The sequence below is a fragment of the Heterocephalus glaber genome, unplaced genomic scaffold, assembly GCF_053883595.1.
Source record: "Heterocephalus glaber isolate CG9 unplaced genomic scaffold, H.glaber_assembly_v1.0 deba00001733, whole genome shotgun sequence".
Taxonomy (NCBI): domain Eukaryota; kingdom Metazoa; phylum Chordata; class Mammalia; order Rodentia; family Bathyergidae; genus Heterocephalus; species Heterocephalus glaber.
This window is the reverse complement of record NW_028258444.1, coordinates 14,651,336-14,674,927: the sequence shown is the minus strand read 5'-3', so window position 1 is coordinate 14,674,927 and position 23,592 is coordinate 14,651,336. Positions and strand designations below refer to the sequence as shown.

General features: G+C 40.7%; 1 protein-coding gene and 1 long non-coding RNA gene across 3 annotated transcripts in view; one reads left to right on the top strand and one right to left on the bottom strand.

Moving 5' to 3' along the window:
* LOC110345530 (uncharacterized) overlaps positions 1-23,592 on the top strand; it is a 275,962-nt gene that overhangs the window by 218,907 nt on the left and 33,463 nt on the right. The gene's annotated exons all lie outside the window — the stretch shown is intronic.
* Ano6 (anoctamin 6) overlaps positions 18,380-23,592 on the bottom strand; it is a 181,697-nt gene continuing 176,484 nt past the window's right edge. For both annotated transcript variants that reach the window (XM_004863154.4, XM_087199956.1), the window contains exon 20: positions 18,380-21,638. In XM_004863154.4, the coding sequence (XP_004863211.1) occupies positions 21,441-21,638 (198 nt within the window). In that variant the 3' untranslated portion in view covers positions 18,380-21,440. The remainder of the gene's footprint in view (positions 21,639-23,592) is intronic.

Here is a 23,592-nt window from a genome sequence, read left to right as displayed (position 1 = left end):
GGATTGATTTCTCATAGTCCATTACTATTTTAAAGAAATTTTTCTCTTCCTGGTAATTAATGCAATCTTATCTTCTATATCTGAAATTCTGTCCTAACATGGGCTCATTCTGCTGCATAAACTTTCAATGGAGTTTTTAACCTCCTGGAAATCTGTTTGCATCTGTTTCATGGATTCCATTTGTTTCCTATGTTGGGATTCCATCATGTTCCTCAGCTCCTCTATTTTTTTTTAACTGTGTCCTCTCTAGATTTCTTAATCATTTTGTGTACTATGGGCACAATCTCTGCTGTTATCTGAGAAATTATTTTTGATTTCATGTTTTCCAGATCATCTTTTGTTGCCAGTTCAGAGAGTCCAGGTGGTTGAGTATCACATTGTTCCATCTCGTTTCCCTGTGGGGTTGCCTTAGGTGTTCTGGAAGTCTGGTTTTGAGACTTGTTTAGGTGTTTTCTCATTTCACCAGATGCAGCCTACTGTGCCTTTGTTGAGGCAACTTTTTGGTCACCCAGTGGTCTTCAATTCTCAGCAAGCCACCGAGCAGCCTTTTCTGTGCTGCTCACCAGTACACTAATTCCTGGGTTCAGAAAGGTGTCCTTCTGGATCCCTAAGCTGACCTGTTGTTTGAGTGGCCTTCTGGCTGGGGCCTGTGCACACTTGGGATGGTATCTAGGGGTGCGTCTGGCTAGGGCCCCTATGTAGCTGTTGTCTGGGAGGGCCTTTGGCTGGGGGCTGTGCTCACCCAGTTGTGTGAGCAAGCTTCTGGCTATGGTCTTGCACACTTAAGGATGGTATCAGGGCAAACATCTGGTGGTTGCTTGTGTGCCTGTGCAGCTTTTTTCCAGGCAGGCCCTTGGCTTGGGCCAGTGTGCTCTAGCCTCTGGGGTCTGGGTGGAGCCCTGGCTGGGATCTGCTTGCAGCCACACCACTCTGGCCACACCACTGTTCCCCCAACTAAGGTGGTCTGGTGTGCCTTTATTCCAGAGATTATCTTCACTTTTCTGGTGGGCTTTAATTTTTATCAAGTAGCCTCAGAGAGGCCCTCTTTCTGTTGTTCACTTCTGCTCTATCTTCTCAAGCTCAGAACAATGTCCTTTATGACCCCTGTGACTTTGCAGTGTGGATCCAGGTCATGGCTTGGCACAGCTGTGTGTGTGTGTGTGTGTGTGTGTGCGTGCGTGTGTGTGTGCACACTGGTGCCTGTGCAGCTCACCTTGTCTGTGGTGGGGAGAATCTGCTCCTCGGAGCTCTGGGGCAGTGGTATGGCACCCCAAGAGGCTCACCTTGTCTGCCCTTGTTTTTGTAGCTCTTTCTGCCCAAGGTTCCCCAGTGCTTCTCTATGCTGGCTTTCTACAATGCTGGCTATTGCTTTTGTCTGTCCAGCAGCCCGTTCACCTTGGCAATGCCCTGTTTGAATAGAGCTCTATTTTCTGATATCCTCTTTGAGCTCTTTTTTTCAGAGTGCTATAGTTTTCAGAGTAGAGTTCTTTGATTTATTTTGTTAGGTTGATTCCTAAGTATTTCATTTTTGGGGGATGCTATTGTGAAAGGAGTTGTTTCTCCAGTTCCTCTCTCAGTCTGTTGTTTGTTTACAGAAAGGCTATTGATTTTTGTGTGTTCACCTTGTATCTAGCTGCTCTACTGAATTTGGTTATTAAGTCTAGAAGACTTTTGGTGGAGTTCTTGGGGTCTTCTATATAGAGTATAATGTCATCTGCAAATAATGACACTTTAACTTCTTTGTTTCCTATCTTCCTTTTTTCCCTTTCTCTTGTTTAATTGCTGTGGCTAATGTTTCCAGAACTATATTGAACAGGTGGTAATAGTGGATATCCTTGTCTTGTTCCTAATTTTAGTGGGAAGGATTTCAGTTTTTGACCATTTAGTATGATGTTGGCTGTTGTTTTTTCATATAAGACTTTTATCAGATTGAGATAAAGACTATCTGTTCCAATTTTGTGCAGGGTTTTTATCATGAAGTTATCCCCTGTATATTATCAGACCATAGTGCAATGAAATTGGAGATCAGTAGCAAAAGAAACTACAAGAACTTCATAAACACATGGAAATTGAACAACACCTTCCTGAACAACCAATGGGTCACAGAGGAAATTAAAGAAGAAATTAGACAGTTTCTACAATTAAATGACAGTGGCAATACAACATATTGGAATTTATGGAACACAATGAAAGCAGTTCTGAGAGGGAAATTCATAGCAGTGAATGCCATATTAGGAAAAGAGAGTGAGCTGAAATAACCTAATGCTGAACCTCAAGCTTCTAGAAAAAGAAGACTAGGGCAAACCCACAGCTCATACAAGGGAGGAAATTATAAAGATCAGAGCAGAAATTAATGCAATGGAGACTAAGAGAATGATACAAAAAAAATCAAGCAAGGAGTTGGTTCTTTGAAAGAATAAACAAAATTGACAAACCCTTAGCCAACCTTATGAAAGAAAGGAAAGAAAAGGCCCTAATGCATGCAATTAGGAATGAAAAGGATGAAATTACAACGGACCCAGTAGAAATCCACAGGATCATCAATACCTATTTTGAGAAACTATATGCTAATAAGATGGAAAACACAGAAGAAATGGACAGATTTCTAGGTACATATGAATTACCAAAGTTGAATGAAGATCTAAAGATTCTAAACTACCCAATATCAATCAATGAAATTGAAAACACAATTAAAAACTTACCAATGAAGAAAAGCCCACATCCTAATGGCTTCACTGCTGAGTTCTACAAGACATTTAGAGAGAAACTACTGCTACTACTGTTTAAACTCTTCAATGAAACTGAAAGGGAAGCAATACTCCCAAATTCATCCCTGGAAGCAAGCATCACCTTGATCCCCAAAGCAGAGAAAGACCCAACTGAAAAAGAGAACTATTGGCCAATCTCCCTGATAAACATAGATGCAAAAATCCTCAATAATTTACTGGTGAACAGAATACAGAAGATCATCAAGAAGATCACACACCCTGACCAAATGGGATTCATCCCAGGTATGCAAGGATGGTTCAACATACACAAGTTAATAAATGTAATACACTATATTAACAGAGCCAAGGATGAAAACCATATGGTTATCTCAATAGATAGAGAAAAATTGCTTGATAAAATCCATGGAGTCTGATATACAGTGGTACCTCAGTTTGCAAACTTAATTTGTTCTATGATTTTGGAAAAGATGACCATGTTTGTGTTTGTGTGGGAAACATGGCTGTGGCAGTATTTGTCACCCAATGTAGAGTTTGCAAAAAAATACCACATGCTTATGTTTGCAAACCAAATTGTTCACAAACAAAAGTGTTCATGAACTGATGTACAATATTACTTTTATTTTCATTTGTTTCAAGAAATTTCTTTATTTCTCATGTAATTTCTTCAATTATCCACTGACATTTAGGAGCATTATATCAGTCAATGCTTATTAGAGAAACAGATTTAATGCAAGATATATAAACATATAAGAATTTACAAGTTGGCTTACAAAGGCCCATGCACTTTTCCCTCCAGTGTGAAAAAGTGTAGGTGGTCTTTCTGCATGCTGGAGACCCAAAGGATCCATTTGAAAGCCTGGAGCTCACTGTAGTGTCCATATCAGGAGGTTGCACTGGAAGGCTGAAGGCTCTGTACTGGAAGGTTGAAGTGTCTGTTCTGGAAGCTAGGAGACAACAGCCAAGTTGAAGGTGAAGACTGGAGGTCCTCTGAAGAAACAAAAGCAAGCAGCCTTCCTTCTTCGTTTCCCTTTATACCAGTCAGGTGACAAACCTACCCAGGTTGGATCTTTGGTCTTTAGTAAGTCCCCTCAGCCACACCCAGAACTATGCTGATCAAATTTAGTTTGGCATTTCTTACTCAACTTGACACAATCCGTTAACTATCACAAGCATGTTGTTCAATTTCCATGTATTTATATCTTTTCCATTGTTCTTGTTGATTTATAGTTTTATTCTGTTGTGGTGTGAAAAGATTTGTTATATGATTACAATTTTTAAAAACTTTAAGACTTTATTTGTAGCCTACCAGAATATTCCATATGCTGATGAGAAGAATGTGAACTCTGCTGCTATTTGGAGGAGATGTTCTATAAATGTATGTTAGGTCCATTTGCTCTACAGTATTGTTCCACTCAGATATTTCTTTGTTGATTTTCTTCTGGATGGTTTGTCCATCAAGGAAAGCTTCTTGTATTCCTGCAATGCAAATATTTGTTCACTTAAAGCTCTCCCATTTATCCCTTCATTCTTTTTTTTTCTCTTTTCTTTCCTTGTCTAATTGAGTTAATTCAAAGATCTGTGGTCAAGTTCAGAAACTCTTTCTTCTGCTTACTCTAATCTGTTCTGGAAGCTCTCCATTGTGTTTTTTATTTTATTGATTGAAGTTTTTAGCCATAAGATTTCTGATAGGTTCTTTCTTGTGATGTCTATCTCCTTGGTGAATTTCTCATTCATATCCTGATTGTTTTTCTCATTTATTTGTTTTGTCTATATAATCTTGACTCTTACTGAATTTCCTTATGATCACTATTTTGAATTCCTTTTTTGGGCATTTCATAGATTTGCTTCAAACTGAGATATATTTCTGGAAAATTATTGTATTCCTTTGGAAGCATCAGATTGGTCTGTCTGTCTGTCTTTCTTTTGGTATGTTCCTATGTTGATGCCAGGACATCTGTTGTAACTGTTGACTCTCAATTTTATGAAGCAGTTTTTATACAAAAATTTTTTTTATTTAGCTAGGATACAGGGTATCAGTTGGATAGGTGCTTAGGGTTTATTGCCTCTGTGTGTAGCCTCTGTGTGATTCAACTGTTGTAATGTCAGCAATATTTATGAGCACCTCAGTAATCTAAGCTGAAGTGGTTTGTGAAAGTGGTTGTATGACTTTGTAGTGGACATAGGCTTTCAACGGTGCTTGTTCTCAGGTCCCTTGATGATGGCACTGGGGCTTGGGAAAGCAGTTTCCTTGATTTTGTTGGTTTGGAATGTGGACAAGACTATCCCTAGGTCTCACTGCATAAGCATAGGTAACACTCATGGTGGTGGCACCAGCAGCATGTTCCCAGAACCACAGAATATGAAGATCTCATGGGATGAATGTAGGAGATGCCTGAACCTGTGGTACCTGTATCCACAGTTCTGGAGCTGTGGGGTGGGATGGAACCTTTTCCAGGTCCCAAAGGATGAGCACAGGTGGTGCTGGGTTCTGTGGCACTGGTAACTGTGGAGTCAAGGTTGTGGGATGCAAAGGAGACCCTCCTTGGGTCCTGTGGGGCTATCATGGCTGGTGCTGAGGTAGTCAATTTTCTTGGAGCTACAGGATCTGGATGGGACCTTCTCTGGGGATAAATGCAGCCAATGCCAATGTTTTTGGTATCAACAACTGCTGTCCCAAGGCTGGAGACTGTGGAGGAGAGCTTCCTTAGGTCCCCTGGGGTGTGTGCAGTTGATGTTGAGGATTGTAGTACTGGTAATCATGTTACTGGAGGTTCAAAACTTGGAAGAGACCCTCCCTTGCACCCTGTGAGGTAAATGTGAGTAGTGTCAGGGTTTGTGCCTTTGGTCCCTGAGCTTCAGGATATGGATGGGAATATACCTAGGTTATACAGGGTACACACTTGTGCGGCTGGAACTTATGGCATTAGTAGCCAGCCATTTTCTGTACCAGAAGCTGTAGTCTCAGTGCTGTATGCCAGGAATGAGACCTTCCCCAGTTTTGTAGGGTGAGCACAGTGGTACCAGTATTTGGGGTACTAGCTGCTATATTCCTGGAGCTGCGGAATGTGGCTGAGACTGTCTTCAGCTCCCAAAGGATGGGGACAGATGATGCCAGAGCTTCTTGCACCAGTAGTTATAATCCTAAGGACATGGCCTAGAAAGATGATATTCCCTGGTTCCTGCATGGCAAGTGTGGGAGGTTAAGCTTGTGGCCCTGACAGCCACTAGACTTGAATCTGCAGGACACCAAGGGGCTTGTTCTCTATCTGTGAGGCATGCACTTGTTTAAGGCCTTTGGTAGTTTTAGGGGACCAACTGCTAATGCCTAAGGCAAGATGGCATCTAGCGGTGGCTGTTGTAGAAGGTTGGTTTCTGGTGGTTGGGGAGTTCCTTCTTTGGATCAGAGCATCTGCTTTAATACCAGTCAGCTCCCCTAACTGGCTTTTAAAGTGCGGTAGGACTGTCATTCTCCTTCTGTTAGGACTGTGGGTCTGCTGCCGTAATGGAGTTGCTGGTGCTTTCCTGCTTACCTTTCCCCAGCAATGTGTAGAGTCAAGTGTCTCCACCTCCTGATCCAATGTTGAAATTGCAATTTACATTGCATTTTTTCTCTAGTTGCCTTTTCAACTCTCCATGCTGTTTAAGGTTCCTATCACTACCTTACTGACTTCCAGAGTTATCCCTCTATCATTGCCCTCAAAACCTGTTTTTTCCTTTGTTGCCCTGTTTTTCTATGTGGTAGAGTTGTTTGCTGGACACCTCTATTCAATCATCTTTGACTTAACTTTTGGAATTTCTTTAGATTATGATTTTATATAAAATCATCCAAATTTTGTATTCAAAATCTGCATTCAAAGTATGTTTAATATGACCATTTCTCCCCAAATCATTGAAACACTCACTGACCTTCAAGAAGATGCCCTATGCTCATCCCGTGGTTTCTTGCATTCCCTGGACACAGTGTGAGAAGCACAGACATTAGGGAATTCACAATGATGGTGAGTGGTGGGAACTAAAGCCCCGTTTTATGGATTAGAGAGATGGAACTAGAGAGGTCAAATAATTTTGTGAAAATAGCAATCAAATGAGAACAAGCAAAAGCTATTTATTCAGAACTTGCTAGGGAGCTGGTCATTGTAACTTGTGTTTGGGTAGAGCCTTGCAGGCAGGCAGAGGACTGGAAAACAGGGAAGGCTGCAAGCGTACCCTGACTGGTAACTGTCGGCACAGAGAAGCTGAAGGCTGGTTGATTAGAAGTGAACAGCCTATGTGACTGGTTGGGAGTACATATTTGGCTTTCTCTGATGGGTCCCAAGTTGTAAGCAGGGACAAATATTAGGAAAGCTGTCAGTTATTCATCATGTCCTGGCCATACTGACCCAACTGTTACAGAAGTTAATTGTTTGCTTCCTAAACTGTCACTAGAGCTAGCAGTCTGACTTCTGGGCTCACTATTGCAAATACAGGGTTAGATTCCTGGGCAGGTTGGTGGTCAGAGTTCTGTTTATGGATGATCTGGCAATTGTCCATTTGTATATTCAGTCTCTCAACTAGTGAAAGGTGAATCTATCAGTGGCAGACCCAGGACTTGAACCCACCTTCTTTATGTCCAAATCGTAATAACTTTCCCACACCCAGGCAAGCTATCTTGAACCCAGGTAACAATTGATACTGTCTTCCAGCTAAATACTGCTTTTTTTTTTTTCTTTTTCAGTGACTTTCTGTTTTACTTGTTGACTCTAATTAAAAACATGTATTTTTGGTGAAGCCAAAATTATTATTATTATTATTATTGAGATAATTAATTGAGTAGATCAAAATAATTACTTTCCACCCCAGCCAGAGTTTCTATTTTCTTTTCCTTTCCCTCACTTATAATATTTGGGTGGGATGGAAGGGAGGGAGCATGGTCAGTGAGTTTCTAAGAAAATGACTGGAAAACAGATTGGTAACAGACTCATCACTCGGGAAGAAACTTAGCTGCATTAAGGACTGGTTTGTAAGCAGGACATTGGTGTGTTGTCTTTCAGCAGCCAGAGGAAAATAGGGGCATTAATGTTAAGCAATTAGTTGCCTGTGAGTGAAAGGAGATGCTCAGCAGGGTGAGATTTGGAAAACAATGAAATTGCGGTATTATGGAGGCTGAGCAAATGCAAAGGGCTGGAGCCCTGAACACAACAGGAAAAGAACCCTGAAGAGACATCCAGGGACCCATTCCCTTTACAATGGGGAGCGCCCTGCCGTGATAGATAAGTATTAGAAGTCACACTGTTCACACTAAATAGGTGATTTGGCTTCAAAAAGTGACGTGGAAGAATGTTGTCTGGGAAAGGTTTTATCTTAGGCTTTCAGTGCAGTATCCTACGTTGAAACAAGGAAGGTAATGAAGTGATACTATATCCTTGAGAAAGAAATTGAAGAAGAGCACCCAGGAATACATTAACCTGCTCATAACTAATGAAGGGTGAGCATTAATGTGATAGTTCTCTCTGGGCTCCCGTGAGAGCTCTGGGGGATGTAGCTGCCCCATCACCACCAATGAAAAGAGCCATTTACACAATTTCCTGGTAGCTGTCCCTTACATTTGTTTGCTTTTAAGTATTTTGAGGGAACAACCAAAATGGAGTATTTGGTTTTGTCTTAATTATACTCAGAGGCATTCTGCACAGAGAAATGAAGGGTGGAGAGCCTTCTACTAAGTGTTGGAGTCTCCTGAATTTTTTTCCCTTTGCTTGGTTATTTATTTCCACAGACCCTTTGAACCACCTTCCTCCTCCCTCTACCACCCACTCCTGGAAAAAAGCGTTGCTCTACAGTGTTGATCTTCTACCTAGAGCTCCGGTAGAGTTGATTTTTTTAAAAGTAGAGGTATAAAGGCCCAGTGTTGAAATCAGCCCTTGAATTTGAGAGCAGATAGTGCTTGTAGCTTATTCTGTACAACCAAGAAAGAGACTTATCTGTAGTAAGATGTATCTCTTATGTTGTACTCACTGATAAGAGAAAGTGATGGCAGGATATTTGTAACCCTAAGTGTGCTATCCACTCTGAACAGTATTAGGGATCATAGCGTACTTGTTCGAATTCTTATGTGAAGTAGTTCTAGTTATAAGAACTAGATAAGGTCATGACAAAGAGTCCAAATAAAGGGAATCAGAAATAATTTGTATGTGAGTAGAGCCAGAAAAATCTTCCAACAGGTTATATAACAAAAATCAAATCACTCCAGCATTGCAAGATAGTCCATATGCTGAGTCATTTTAGGAAACAAGACAAAGGGCTTCAACAGCCATCTACTTTATTTATGCTTTCTGGTGGGAAATGGAAATACTGTTAAGAGTATTTATAGCTTCAAGTGTGCCCTGTGTGGAGGCTGCTGGCATAAGTATGCTTGTTAGGCATGTTAAGATGAGTTGTTTTGTGGTCTGATATATGGTCCACTCTAGAGAAAGTTCCATGCACCGATAAAAAGAATGTATAATTCTGCTGCTCTTGGATGGCATGCTCTGTAAATGTCTAAGTCCATCTAATCTATAGTAGAGTTTTACTCTGATGTTTCCTTGGTGATCCTTTCTGTGGGTGATTTATCCATTGGTAAGAGTGGGATACTGGCATCCTCCACTATTATTGTATTGGTGCCGATCTCTCCTCTTAGATCTAATACTACTTGCTTTATAAAATTAAGTGCTCTGTTTGAAGCATATAGATTTATAATTAGTGTATCTTCTTAATGAATTGATCTCTTCATCCTTATATAGTAATCTTTATCTTTTTTATTGGAATCTTAAAGTCTATTTTGTTGGGTATACGTTATCTATTTCTGCTTGTTTTGGATTCTGTTTGCTTGGAATATCATTTTCCACCCATTCACTTTCAGTCTGTATGTGTTCTTACTGGTGAGGAGAGTTTCTTGTAGTAGCATATTAGTGAGTCTTGATTTTTAATCCATTAAGTAGTCTATATCTTTTAACTGAAGAATTGAATATGGAGAGACCTATATTTACATTCAGAGTTATTCATGAAAGATATGTCCTTGTCATTTAAAAAAATTTTCTCCTAGTTGCTTTGAATGTTGTTTTCTTCAATTCTTCCTCTTATTCATCCTTGTGGTTTGGTGGTTTACTGTACTGATAATGTTTGATTCTTTTCTATTTCTCCTATGTGTAGCTACTCTTCTAGTGGGATATAGGCTTTCATATGCTGTCACGATGGTCGTTATCTTTCTTCCACTTCTGGATGCAAGACTTCCTAAAGCATCTTTTTAAGGTCTGGTGGTCTGAATTCCCTTTAGTTTTTGCTTATCTTGGAAGGTCTTTAATTCTCCTTCCACTCTGCAGAATAGCCTTGTTGGGTATAGTAGTCTTGGTTCTTAGTTATTTTCTTTCAGGACTTGAAATACTTCATTCCATGCCCTGGCTTGTATGGTTTCTGCTGAGAAATCTGCTGAGAAATCTACTATTAGCCTAATGGACTGCCTTTAATGTGATTTTTCTCTCTTGCAGATTTAAAAATTCTTTCTTTGTCCTACATTTTAAACAGTTTGACTACAATACATCATGATGAAGCTCTTTTCTGGCCATGTCTATTAAAGTCCTACAGACTTCCAGTTCCTAGACGTTCATGTCTTTCCCAAGATTAATTTTCTGTTATTATTTCATTGACTAGGTTTTTGATGCCCTTAACCTTCATTTCCTTGCATTTGGGTATGCAGTGATGCAAATGTTTGAGCCTTTCATGATGTTCTAAAGATCTTATATACAGTACCATCTTCATTCATTCTTATTCTTATTTCTAGCTGAATGTGATATTTCAGTAGGCCTGTCTTTAAGCTCTGATAGTATTTATTCCATTTGATTTAGTATGTTCTTTGAGGATTTCCACTGAATTTATTATCTGACTCAGTTCTTTATATCTGTGATTTGAGGTTCTTTGTCAAAATCTCTATCTCTTCTGAACTTATCATTTTTGTCTGGCTTTGTCTTCCCAATGTCATTTAACTATTTACCTATATTTTCATGGCTGTTAAGGACCTTTTTTAAAAAATCATTCTTTGAATTATTTATCAGAATTTCATCTACTTGCGTATCTTTGGAATCTGCTACTAGAGAGTTATGAACTTTAGGAGGTGTCATACTACCTATTACATATATTTTGTGTTCCTATGTTGGGGTTTGCTCACGTGGTGAGAGGGTTATCTCTACTGCTTTCATTGGATTGCCTTAGTAAGGAGCTTTGTCTTAAAAGTATGTCTTGGGGTTTTGCCTTACTATGAAATGTGGCAGTTATTTCCAGCAAGGTACCGTAGTGTAATCACCCTGTGGTTTCTTGGGTTGTGATTAGTGAGTTTAGGCACAGCACGTACCATACTGGAGTTGGAGAGACCCTCGCTCCCTGAAGTTGTACAAGAGTGGGGACATTCTAGTGGTTCGGGTAGGTATGGTTTTAAGCAGCAGACGATGGGGTGCTCCCTATGTGCTTGGTCCTGCAACAAGAGTGGTGGCCCCTATTAGGTGGTATGGGTTTATTCATGCCGTGTCCATATTGGCCCTGTCACTTGAATAGATCTCTAGCAATGACTATTCTGGTAGTGAGAGTCCTGACGCACCCATCCTCTGATTAAACACTGGTAGGGGACCAGGTGCTTCATGAGGAGAGGCAGGGGCAGGAACCACAGTGTAACTACCCACGGTAGCCTTTGCACCAAGTCTTGTCAGTAGTGCACGATCACACAAGGCACAAGGGTGACTGATGCAGAGGACCCGGATAAGAGTGGATACAGGAAAAATTATGCTATTGCTCTCTGATGCTCCTGGGGGTGTACCCACCCAGAGCAAGGCCTCAGTGTCCCCCTACAAACACACACATGTTACAGATGTCTGTGGATGGTGCTGTGGCCGGGACTTCCCCTACAAATTCTTTCTCACCAGGGATCAGTAGGAGTGGGTCACAGCTGAAGCAGGCAAAATTCTTGAGCTGAGCTGTTTCAGGCAAGAGTGAGAGTAGAACGAGGCTGGTGCCACCTGAAGCTTCTTTCTGAGACTTTTTAGTCTGTGCATCTCGGAGGTAGATCTACTCCAGGGCCTTCTGTATGTGGAGGAGCAGCAGAAACTGGGTTCTTTCTCTGGCTCTTAGTGACAGATGCCTGTGTACAGTGCTGGGGAAGGGTGGCAGGAACTGCACTGTGTAATTGCTCTTAGACCTGGCCCCATGTGAACCCACATGTGACTGTTCGCACCCCAATCTCAGAGCACAGGCTCCCCAATCCTGTAGTTCTTATGGATGTCGCCCTCCTTTCCTTCCACGTCACAGCACCCATTCCCCCCTGCATAGCACTTGTAGTACATTTGTGTTAGAGTCACTCAACTGAGCCATAACTGGCTTGTGAGGCACCAACTGCTGAGCCAGAGTAGTAGAATGTTTGAGGTCCCAGAAATAGGGCTGTGCAGGTTTCTGGCTGTAAGGCAGACCAAATTCAGACAATTTAGCTTCTCTCTCAAGATGCTCCATATAAAGTCAAGACTAAAAAATCAGTGGCATTCCTGTACACAAATAACAAAATCACTGAAAAAGAAATTAGGGAAACAACACCTTTCACAATAGCATGAAAAAAAATGAACTACTTAGGAATCAGTCTAACAAAGGAAATAAAGGGCCTATACATAGAAAATTACAGTACTCTGAAAAAGGAGATTGAAGAGGATATCAGAAGATGGAAAGATACCCCCTGCTTTTGGGTAGGAAGAACCAACATAGTGAAAATGGCCATACTGCCAAAATTGTTATACAGATTTAATGCAATCCCAATCAAATTACCATTAGCATACCTCATAGAACTAGAGAAAACATTCCTAAAATTAATTTGGAACCAGAAGAGACCTAAAATAGCAAAAACAATTCTGAGCAGTGCCAGGGATTTAGCTCAGTGGTTCTGCCACCTGCCTCGAAAGCACAAGGTCCTGAGTTTGATCCCCGGTAACCCTCCCCCCCACCAAAAAAAATTCTGAGCAACAAAGGCAAATCAGGGGGCATTACAATCCCTACTTGAAATTATACTACAGAGCCATTGTGATAAAAACAGCATGGTACTGGCAAAAAAACAGAACTGAGGATCAGTGGAACAGACTAGAAGAGGCAGAAACAGCACCGAACACACTCAGTCAACTTATCTTTGGCAAAGGGGCCAAACATGTTCACTGGAAGAAGGATACCCTCTTTAATTATGCTGGAAGAACTGGCTTGCTACATGCCAAAGACTAAAACTAGACCCATGTCTCACCACACACTAAACTAAAGTCAAAATGGATCAAAGATCTAAATATTAAAATAGAAACACTAAATCTGCTGGAAGAGAGAATAGGCAGAGCTCTTGAGGGCAGGGGTAGGCAATGACTTCATGAACAAAACCCAACTACATGGGAAATACTGCAAAGAATCAAGAACTGGGATCTCATCTTATTAAAAAGTTTTTGTACCACAAAAGAAATCCCCAACACAGTGGAGACACAACCCACAGAGTGGGAAAAATTTTTAACCAGTAGCCCCTCAGATAAAAGACTAATTAATATCCAGAACACACAAGGAATTGAAAAAAATCAGATCCCTCCAAATTTAAAGACCCAATTCAAAAATGGGCATCTGAAATGAACAGACACTTCTAAGATAAAGAAGTAGAGATGGCAAACAAATATGTGAGAAAAATGTCCAACATCACTGGTCATCCAAGAGGAGCAAATTAAAATGATACTCAGATTCCATCTCACTCCAGAAAGAATGGCTGTTATCAAGAAATCAACCAACAACAAATGTTGGTGAGGCTGTGGGAAAAAAGGAACCCTTCTGCACTGTTGGTGGAAATGCAGACTAGTGCAATCATTATGGAAATCATTGTGGAGATTCCTCAAAAAAGTAGGATTAGAGGTCCCATTTGACCCAGTTATCCCTCTTCTGGGTATCCTCCCAAAAGAATTAAAAGCATCATACCATAATGATATATTCACACCCATGTTTATAGTGACACAGTTTGTAATAGCTAATTCTTGGAAACAACCTAAATGCCCATCAACCGATGAATGAATTAAGAAAAAATGTGGTTTTTTAATGCAATGGAGCACTACTCAGCCATACAGAAAGATAAACTTGAGACATTTATAGCTAAATGGATGTAACTTGAGGGTTACTCTTAAGTGAAATACATCAGACACATGTGTAAATATTGTATTGTCTAGTGTGAGAAACAGGATAAATAAGGACTAGAATGTATAATAGATAATATGAACTGGGATGAAACTGTTCAAAAGGAAGGGGACACTGAAGGGGCAGGGGAGAAAAGGAAGGGAAAAGAAAAAAATCGATAAAAGAAGGAAAAAATGGAAACAAAGCTTTTGTAAATAAGAGGGGAGGGGAGGTTAAAGGGAGGGAAGGGGAATGGGAGAAAAAGAGGAATCAAGCTGTATCTCATACAGGTACAAACTCCCTTTGATGAATGTGATTGTTATGTATATTTAAACTGTACCAATAAAATTAATTTTTTTAAAAAGATGCTCTAGGCTATAGCATCCTAGGTATTTGCTGAGACAGTAAGTGAATTCCTTTTCCAAATCCAGATTATTATGCAGACTTTGGGTTTTTTATTTAGGCTGTAAGCCTGAAACTGTCCAACTGTCAGAATATGAGCTGGTAGTTTACTGGGACTCTCTTTTTCAGGGTGGCAGCTGATGGAATATTTTATTTCTCTTGCTATGCTGCTGTCCCAGGCTTTTGGATTTTTAAGGTTTTAGTTTCTCTGCTGCTGTCCTGTAGTCATTCATCCTAATATGCAATTGCACACCTGTTGCTTTGGCTCCTTGTGGAGGAACAGGTGGGTATTGAGTGGCTCTGCTCTCTCTCATGTATCTTTGTCTTGTATTTTTGAGTTTGCCTATATTTAATGCCGTGGTGAAGATCTTTATAGGTCCTGCCTATTTTGGAGTTCTGCAAGCCTATTCTACATGATGGCTACCTCTTTCCCAAGATTAGAGAAGTTTTCTGCTGTTATTACATTGAATAGATTTATTTGTGTCACTATCTTTAGTCTCCTTGCCATTGAGTATCTCCAGAATGTGGCTATTTCTTCAGTGTTGTCCCAAAGAATACACTCTTATTTTTCTCTCCTCCTTTCCTTTTTCCTTTTCACCTGCCTGCCTGCCTGCCTGGCTACCTCCCTCCCTCCCTCCTCCTTCTCTCCTCTCTGTATGAGTTTGATATTTCAAAGACCTGTCTTCAAGTTCTGCTATTCTTTCTTCCACTTGATTCAATCTGTTTTTGAGGCTTTAGTTGCACTTTTTTTTTTTACTTACTGAGCTCTTCATTTCCAAGATCTCTATTTGTTTCTTTTCCAGAATCTCCATCTTTTTGCTGAATTTTTGATTTACAGCCTTCCTAATTTTATTAAACCATTTATCTGTATTCTCTTGGATCTCATTGAGCTTTTTTCATAATCATTTGAATTCTTTATCAGGCATTTCATCCATTTTGATTTCTTTGGAGTCTGTTGCTAAAGAGTTATTACATTCTTTAGAAGGCATCGTAGTTCTTTTTTTCTTGTCTTACGTTCCTACAGTGAGATTTGCCCATCTAGTAGGTTGATATCTCTACTACTTTTATGTGGTAGCCTTCTTAGTAAGTGGCTTTCTCCTGAAGATATGTATTGGAGTGATGGTTTGTTAGGCAATATTGGCTTTGATTCTAGCCAGGCACAGTTGTAGTCTCCCTGCAAATTTTTTAGCTGTGATTCCTGACTTTTGGCTGTGGTTGGAGAGAACAACTATCTGTGAGCCACGCAAGAGTGGGGACAGTCTAGGAGTTCAGGCAGGTGTTGCTAGATAGTGATGGGTGAGGTGTACAGGAGGTTGGCTATGCCTACAATGGGAGTGGTGGCCCCTACTGGGCAACAGGGCTTCCCTCTGCACCGCTGATGCCAGCTCTGCTCCTAGCAAGGGTCTCTGGCACTGACAGCATTAGCAGTGGTGAAGGGCCAGGAGCACTTGCCCTCTGAGTCAGTCAGCGGGGGCAGGAACTGCAGTAACTACCCCCTGTGGTGCTCACAGGAATGGCAGTGTCCCCAGTGGCTCACGCGCAGTCCTGACCTCAGTGCACAGTCAGACAAGGCAGGAACCACACTGGGATGGCAGTAGGAAGCGTGGTGCTCCTGTCTATGGTGTTGGTGAAAGGGCCCAGCCAGGGACAGGATGCTTGCCAGAGCCAGGCAGTGTCACACTTGGTCTTCCTCTTGTGAATGCCCAGGGGCTGGACAACAGCTAGAGCCACAGGGTTGTTTAAAGGCTCCTCGGCACATCCCTGTGGGCAGGGCAGCAGCAGGAACTAAAGTGTTCCCAACACCCCCTGAACAATGGGCACCTGAGCATGGCACAAGAGGGAGGTGTGGTAGGAACTGAGTGCCACCTTCAGTCCTAGCACCCACAGGGGTCCACACATGCTGGCCATGCCCCGGTCTAAAAGGGCAAGCTCCTGATCTTCTGATTCTTAAGTGTGATGCTTTCTGTTCCCTTCTGTCACAATCCTTCTCCCCTGTACTGCAGGTCACCAAGTGGGATAGGGTCAGACTTGCTGGCCCAAGTTGAGCTTGTGAGGCAGCTAGGCCCCGAGCCAATGCAGCACAACGTCTGTGGGCTCTGAGAAAGGAACATGCAGGGCCTTCCAAGCTCAGGAGCAGCCCAAATTCAGACAATGGTTTCCTGTTCAAGATGGCTCCTTACTACAGCACCCTAGGGAGTCACTGGGAGATGCTTCGAGCTAGGCTGCTGTGCAGATTTCAGGCTACTTACTCGAGTGCCAGTAAGCCTAGGAAGACTGTAAACCCTTCTAGTAGTGAAGATCGCCAGCATCTAGTTTGCTGGGACTCTTTCACCACTACCCCTACGAAGGGGAGATTTGCCCTCTCCTGGCATTGGGGCCAGGATGACAAATGCCAAGGTGTTTAGCTTCTTACTATGCTGTTGTTCCAGAACCCTGAATCTCACAAGGTTGTCTCCTGCTCATCTTCAAGGCTCTCCCACGATTACTCGCCTAAAATGCAGTGATACACCTGTCCTTTGGGTTGTGAAGGGAGTGGTGGGCAACTCTGTTGTCACTGTCCTCTCAAGATATTTAAAAACATTTCACTATATCATGGGCTGCTACTGTGGATGTTGACACATTTCATTAAATTTGCAAGTAGAACCAAATATTCAAGGTCTCTTAAGTGACAGGCAAATTTTGTCAGATTTATGAACGGGGCTGAACCTAAAAGTATAACAAAAGAACTACATCCTCTGATTGCAACTTTAATACAGTGACTATAACTTTTTTAAAATCCAAAGTGTTGAAATATGGCATTCTTATATGCGAAATCCAAAGTACAAATAATTTAAAAAGCAAAATAATATATAATAGAAAACAAGGAGATTTCTGCAAATGGGAAGGAGACCAAAAGAGGACAGACAGGGAGGGGAAGGGAAAGTAAAAAGATGTGTTACATACAAGTACCAACTCCCCATGACAAATGTAGCCATTAGGTACTGCACATACGTACTAGTAAAAGTTAAAAAAAATTTTTTTAAAAATCTAGTTTAAATCTCAGAAGTCTTTTTTGGACACAGACTCTGCCTTTGACAGACCACATTTATTGTTATCTCTAGAGTGGGCTGGGCTTGGGGTTTCCCTGAACAGCCCTTTTCTGCAGCTTGGGATTTTTACCAACATACTGTATTTCTTATATAATCACATACTTCTTTTATAATCTCTTTTTTTAAAAGCCACTTAGAAGCTCTCTGTGATAAAGTCACACTGGCAGTGAGATTATGTGTAAGAAACATATGGCCTGGTGCCTGGTGAGTATCAGGTATCAATTATTTAAGAACCCATCATTTTTCCCGAATGAGAGAAGGGGGCATTTTACTTCAGAAAGAAACCTCTAAAAGCCCCTTCGCTGGGCGTTTAATGTTTGAATGGAGGAAGATCATTATTAGACCTGGCCTCAGGAGTGTCATTTAAGTGACCAGATGATGCTTCTTCCTGTGGTCCCAGTTATGGAATGTGTTTGACTTGCAGTTTCAATTTGCATGTCTCTTGAGTCTTAAACTGGCCAAGAAAAATCAAAGGATGGAATGAGTCTGGAGTATTTGTTAAGCATAAAGGAGCCTGATTTTTGTAATGAGATTATCCTTTATGTTCTTTATCATTTCTTCATTCTGCAGCTAAGGGTGGTGTAGATCCACACAGTGCCTCTCCCATATTTGTTTCCTGAAGTCTCACTTGGCAAGCGGAAGATGTTCCCCATGCAGTTAGAGAAACATCTCTTCATCCCAGCCCTCGGGAGGCACTGGGCAGCTGGCCTTGTGAATGGGTGGGTGGGTCTTCAGCTGGTCTCCATGCTCAGTGCCTTCCAAGGGCTCAGTCCCAACATCTATACACAGCAGTTCTGGCTGAAAGCTCATCCTCAATTTTTCCAAGAAAACCCACATTCAAATTAAGTGTAGTTATGAAAAAATACAATTTTAGATACAGTCTACTCAAAAGCTAACATTAGCCATCTAAGTGATACATACCTGGTCACTAGTAAATAGCAGATATATAATTCTTTTTCCTTAAAGAGTAAGACACAGAGTGGACTGCAGTTATTGGTAAAATGAATTTATTAAAATGCTCGTAATTATAAAAGAATATTAAAATGCAAAGAAATTAACAAACATTAATTACAAATTTTACATCTTAGGCCACAGTGTATGAAAAATGATGAATATTTCAGTTATGCTCATACATTAACTTTTCAAACACATTATAATATGAACATAAGAAAATAGTACAAGATATGTTTCACCAACAGATCACTTTCTGTCCCCTATTGTGAATTAATGTTCTATGAAATTCAAGATATATGTGCAATAAAAAGGGGAAAGTTTGGTGACAAGTATTTTATAAGATTGTCTAGTTTAGTTTTACAACAAAAATGATGGCTTTCCATTTCTGATGAAATATTTAAAACATCTGAGGGATGTTTAAAGAAAAAAAACCCTGAGTATTTGGTCTAATGCTTCAATCCACTAAAATTCACAGGCATTACACATGGAAAGCTAAAATTTCTCTAGTGGTTAATACTGGACAGGTTGAGGGCCAGATCTTCCTTCTCAGGCCCACTGCCATGCCCCATGGCTTTTGTGTGCAGGTGGCCGCCTCCACTCCTCCCTGCAGATGCAGCCCTCTAGTCTGCAGGCAGAACTCCCCATAGTTCCCCACTCTACATCCCACTCACAGGAAGACTGCTGACATCATAGGAGCTACCTGGGTCTCCATGGCAACTTAGCTCTTTGGGCATGTTGGCAGTGTCGGGTGTCACTTTGCTGCTTTTTGAAATGTAGAGGAATTTTTTTCACTCCTGTCCACAGCAGCACTTTTTAAACTATGAAGAGGAATCTCTCAGCTGGGGCTAAGAACACATAAATGCACATTTCTTTTAAAATCTATCATATATACAAAGAGATAAGGTAAAGACATTGAGAAATTGCCAAATCTAACACTAGGAGATAGTTACACACTTCTGAGAAGAGGAGAGGTAATAAGAAATGACACACACTTTCGGGAGCTGTCTCACGGAGGCTGGGCAAGGGCACAGTGGCGGCCCCTCTAGGACAGGTGGAAACAACACCATTCTCTCTGGTGGGAAAACACTTATGTTTCCTTCCCAGTGAGGTAGGCCTCATGGGACCTGTCCTGGGCACTCTGACCACACTGTTAACATACATTATCAAGAAAGGTAGTGAAATGTCCCTGATTCACTGGGACAATTCAAAAGCCCAGAATACTGCTTTGATGAATTATACACATTATGCATATGGCACATACACACTTTTTTTAAGAGTTGAAAACATTCATGGCAGGTACAACTCCAGTTGTGATCTGGAGTTAAGCTACTTTATTACACAATCCTTTTGAGTCTGGTCACTGAAATATGTTTCACTTTGCTGTTAGGTTTGGGACAGATTGGCTCCTGGGGCACCCGAGGATTTAATAGCATCCCAGAGGGTAGCGGGGCCCATCCACGGACATGATGCAAACTGCCTCCTCCCCCATCCAGCACTTAGTGCAGGTCAAAGGGGAGAGGTGCGTCCCTGTTAACTGACACTTATAAGGAGGTAAAGCACAGCAAGCTGCTAGGGTGAGTAAACTGAGGGCAAGATATGCACAGTGGTGCAGGAGGTCAGCAGGAAGTGACCTCCAAATGACAGGGTTTGTGACCATCCTCCTCTGTTACCCTTAACTACCTGATGAGCCTTAGAAGAGGCTGGACATTCAAGTCTAGTCCAGTCTTCTTCCATGATGAGCAACAATGTGGGTGTCCTCTCATCTCTACTACAAGCATATAATTATCAACAAGTAACTGGGCTCAGTGTAGGAGGTTGGATGGTGCAAGGAAGCCACAGTCATGATATGGCAGGTGCTTTGGTATATTTATCGCTTTGGCATACAGAAAGAGTCATACAGGATTCCTCCCCACACAAGGTTCACAGGACTGGCTCACAATTAGGACACTTGCTATCTCCTTGACCATGCACAGTATCATCATGCCACAAGGGCTACATCGTGAGCTATTCACTAAGGCGCTTGGTGATTTGTAATAAAGCACCTCCTGTATTTAGAGAGGAAAAGTCAACTGGTAGGAAACTGAGGGGCTTATCTTTTCTAGACCATTACGTTGATAAAAATGTAATTTTAATCATTCAGTTATCATTTTTTTCCTCCAAGAAACTACATATCTTTAGAAGAGGTAAATTAATTATCCAGATCAATGTGAGTTACAATTCTGTAACTTTCCTTACTTTTGTCATCTTATTCCCTTGAGATCTACAAAGCAGTCAACATTAATTAGGCACAGAACATTCTAGGAATGCTCCTAGCAGATAAAAGGTGTCACTGTGGATTAATACAAACATGCTTCAAGACTCTGCTATCTTCATTCCAATTAAGAGTATTTCTTTGAGATAGAAAGAGGCTAGAATGAAGACTGAATCTATTTCTTATTAAATTAGGGCTTCCTTTCTGTGCAGATATGATAATACACCTAAATATTGTGAATTCTTGAATCTCTTTGCCACTGAGCTATTTTTTAATCACACAAAAGCTATTAAGGTGGAAGCACATCTCATCTTTAACGATGGTACTGAAAAGAAAAGTCAACTCTGGAACAGATTTGGTGAGGTGAAGAAATGAAACATTACCTAAAAATAAAGGAGACCATGTTTGAGAACAGAAAGGAATAAAAGTAATCAAAGAGAAAAATCTGTTCTGCTTTACAAGGGGTGGCTTTTAAGCACCATAAAAAGACTTTCTCTGTGTTACTAGAATTCCAATTTATCAAAAAAGGTAACATTAGGCTTTCCAGGTGAGAAGTTTTATGCCCTTCTTGATCTGACTTTTACATTTGGCAGTTCTTGCATCACTGGCTGAAACTGAAAAATGTATGAAAATGGCAACAGTTAAGACTCATATTTGCCAGACTGATTTAACTTAAACATTCTCATTAGCGATTCATTACATTTTGACAGAACTAAATTCTTTTTTTTTTGGTACCGGGGATCGAACTTGGGTCCTTGCGCTTGCGCAGCAGGCAGCGAAACCACTGAGCTAAATCCCTGGCCCCAGAACTAAATTCTTTAAAGCACTTCTCAGAACATAAAGCTCTTATTCTGATTTTGGTCGCAAGTTGTTATCCACCACTTCTGCCATCTTCTGAATTATAATGCCCATGTTTTTTGTTATGTGACTCTCATGAAGCAGCTTCTGGGTTAAGTATTTTTCTCTCTTGATTTTGCTCTTCGTGCTTTTTGATACATCTGGAATTGCATAGGAAATGAAAAATTTCACAGAGTAGATGACATGCTGTAGGAGAGAAGAGGGAAAGCGTCAGGCACTCTGGGAAGGAAGCACGGAGTCGCTTCACTGCTGCTTGTCACAATGGCAGGGTACCTGGCCAAGGTGGGGGACGCGTACACGTCCTGCTTACGGCCAATCTCTGACACCACAATGCAAGGATAGCATGGCTCTGCCCAGCAGCTATAATTTGTTACTTTAGAATTTAGATATTATTCAATTAGTAGGAAAGAACATGTAAGTGGGGATTAGTGTGGCTATGCCTACTTGATTATCACAAATGGATTATTTGTGAGGTTTTTAAATATTTTGATACTGAGTCCCTTATATATTCTAGTGATTCCCTTATATATTCTAGTGATTAGTACTTTATCAGCTATTGTGTCGGTCAGCTGCCCATTGCTGTACTCGACACCTACAACGTAATGCTCTTTTAAATGTGCTGTAGATCAATTTGTAACACTTCGTTGAAAATTTTTATATCTACGATAATTGGGAATTTTGGCCTGTAGCTTTCTTCTTTTGGTTGTATCCTTGTCTGTGTTTGATAGGGTAACTGCTGATCTCATGATTTTAGAAGATTTTCTTCTGCTCAATTTTTTGGAATAATTTAAGAATTGGTGTTCTTTAAATGTCTGGTAGACCTGAGCTGTGACATCATCTGGTCCTGGGCTTTTCTTTGATGGGAGAATTCCTATCACTGATTCAATTTCATTATGCAGTATTACTGTGTTCAGGTTTCCTATTTCTTCATGATTCAATTTTGGTAAAGTGTAGGTGTTCTAAAATTTGTGTATTTCTTCTGTCATCACATTTCATTTTATTTAAACAAATACAGGTGCAAGATCTTATTATCTGCAAACAATGAGAATCTGCCTTCTCTCTTTTCAATTTGGATGCTCCTTTTCTCTCTTGCCTGACTGTTCTTGCTAGGATTTCTAATCCTATGTTGAATAAAAGTGTTGAAGGTGTTGAAACTATCTTTTCCCAGAGTTAAGTATTCTCTTTTTCTTAGTTATTCTAGTTAAGGGTTTGCCAATTTTATCTTTTCAAAAGAAGTTCATTTCATTCTTTTGTGCTGCTGTTTTAATTTCAATTTTGTTTACTTCTGCTCTGAACTTTGTCCTTCTATTCACCTTGGGTAAGTTGATTTTTCTGCCTTTTCTTCCCAAGTGCTGAGGATCAAACCTAAGGATCTTTTGCATGCTAGGCAAATGGTCTCCCACTCACCTACATTCCAAACCCCACGATTTTTCAACTGTTTTGATACAGGTGCTTACTGCTATAAACTTTATGTCTTAACATTGGTTTTGTTGCATGTGATAGATTTAGATACATTCTGTTTTACTATCATTTTTTCAAAACATTTTAAAATTTCCTTCTTAATTTCTTCATTGTTCCTCTGGTTGTTCAGGAGTACGTTTAATTTCCATGTATTTGAAAACTCTGCAAAGTTTTCTTTTTTTTTTTTTTTTGGTACCGGGGATTGAACTCAGGACCTTGAGCTTGCAAGGCAGGTGCCGGAACCACTGAGCTAAATCCCCAGCCCTTTGCAAAGTTTTAAAAAAATTTGTTGAGGCATAATGGAATGTCCTGTAGGTGTCTGTTAGGTCCATCTGGTCTCAGGTGCAATATAATTCTGTTTTTCTATGGATTTTCTGTCTGAATGATCTGTCCAGCACTGAAAGTAGGGCGTTAAAATCCATGACTATCATTGCATTGGGGTCTGTCTCTGCCTTTAAGTATACTGATATCTGATTTACAGACAGTAGTAACTTGGTTCACGAACTTAATTCTTTCTATGATTCTGGTTGGAAACCAAATTGGTCACGAACCAAATCAAATTGCCCCAACAAGGCCAACATTGAACCTAACCACTAAATTTGATTCGGTTCTTGTCCAATTCAGTTTGTGACCAGAATCATAGAAAGAATTACGTTCGTGAACTGAGGTACTACTGTAT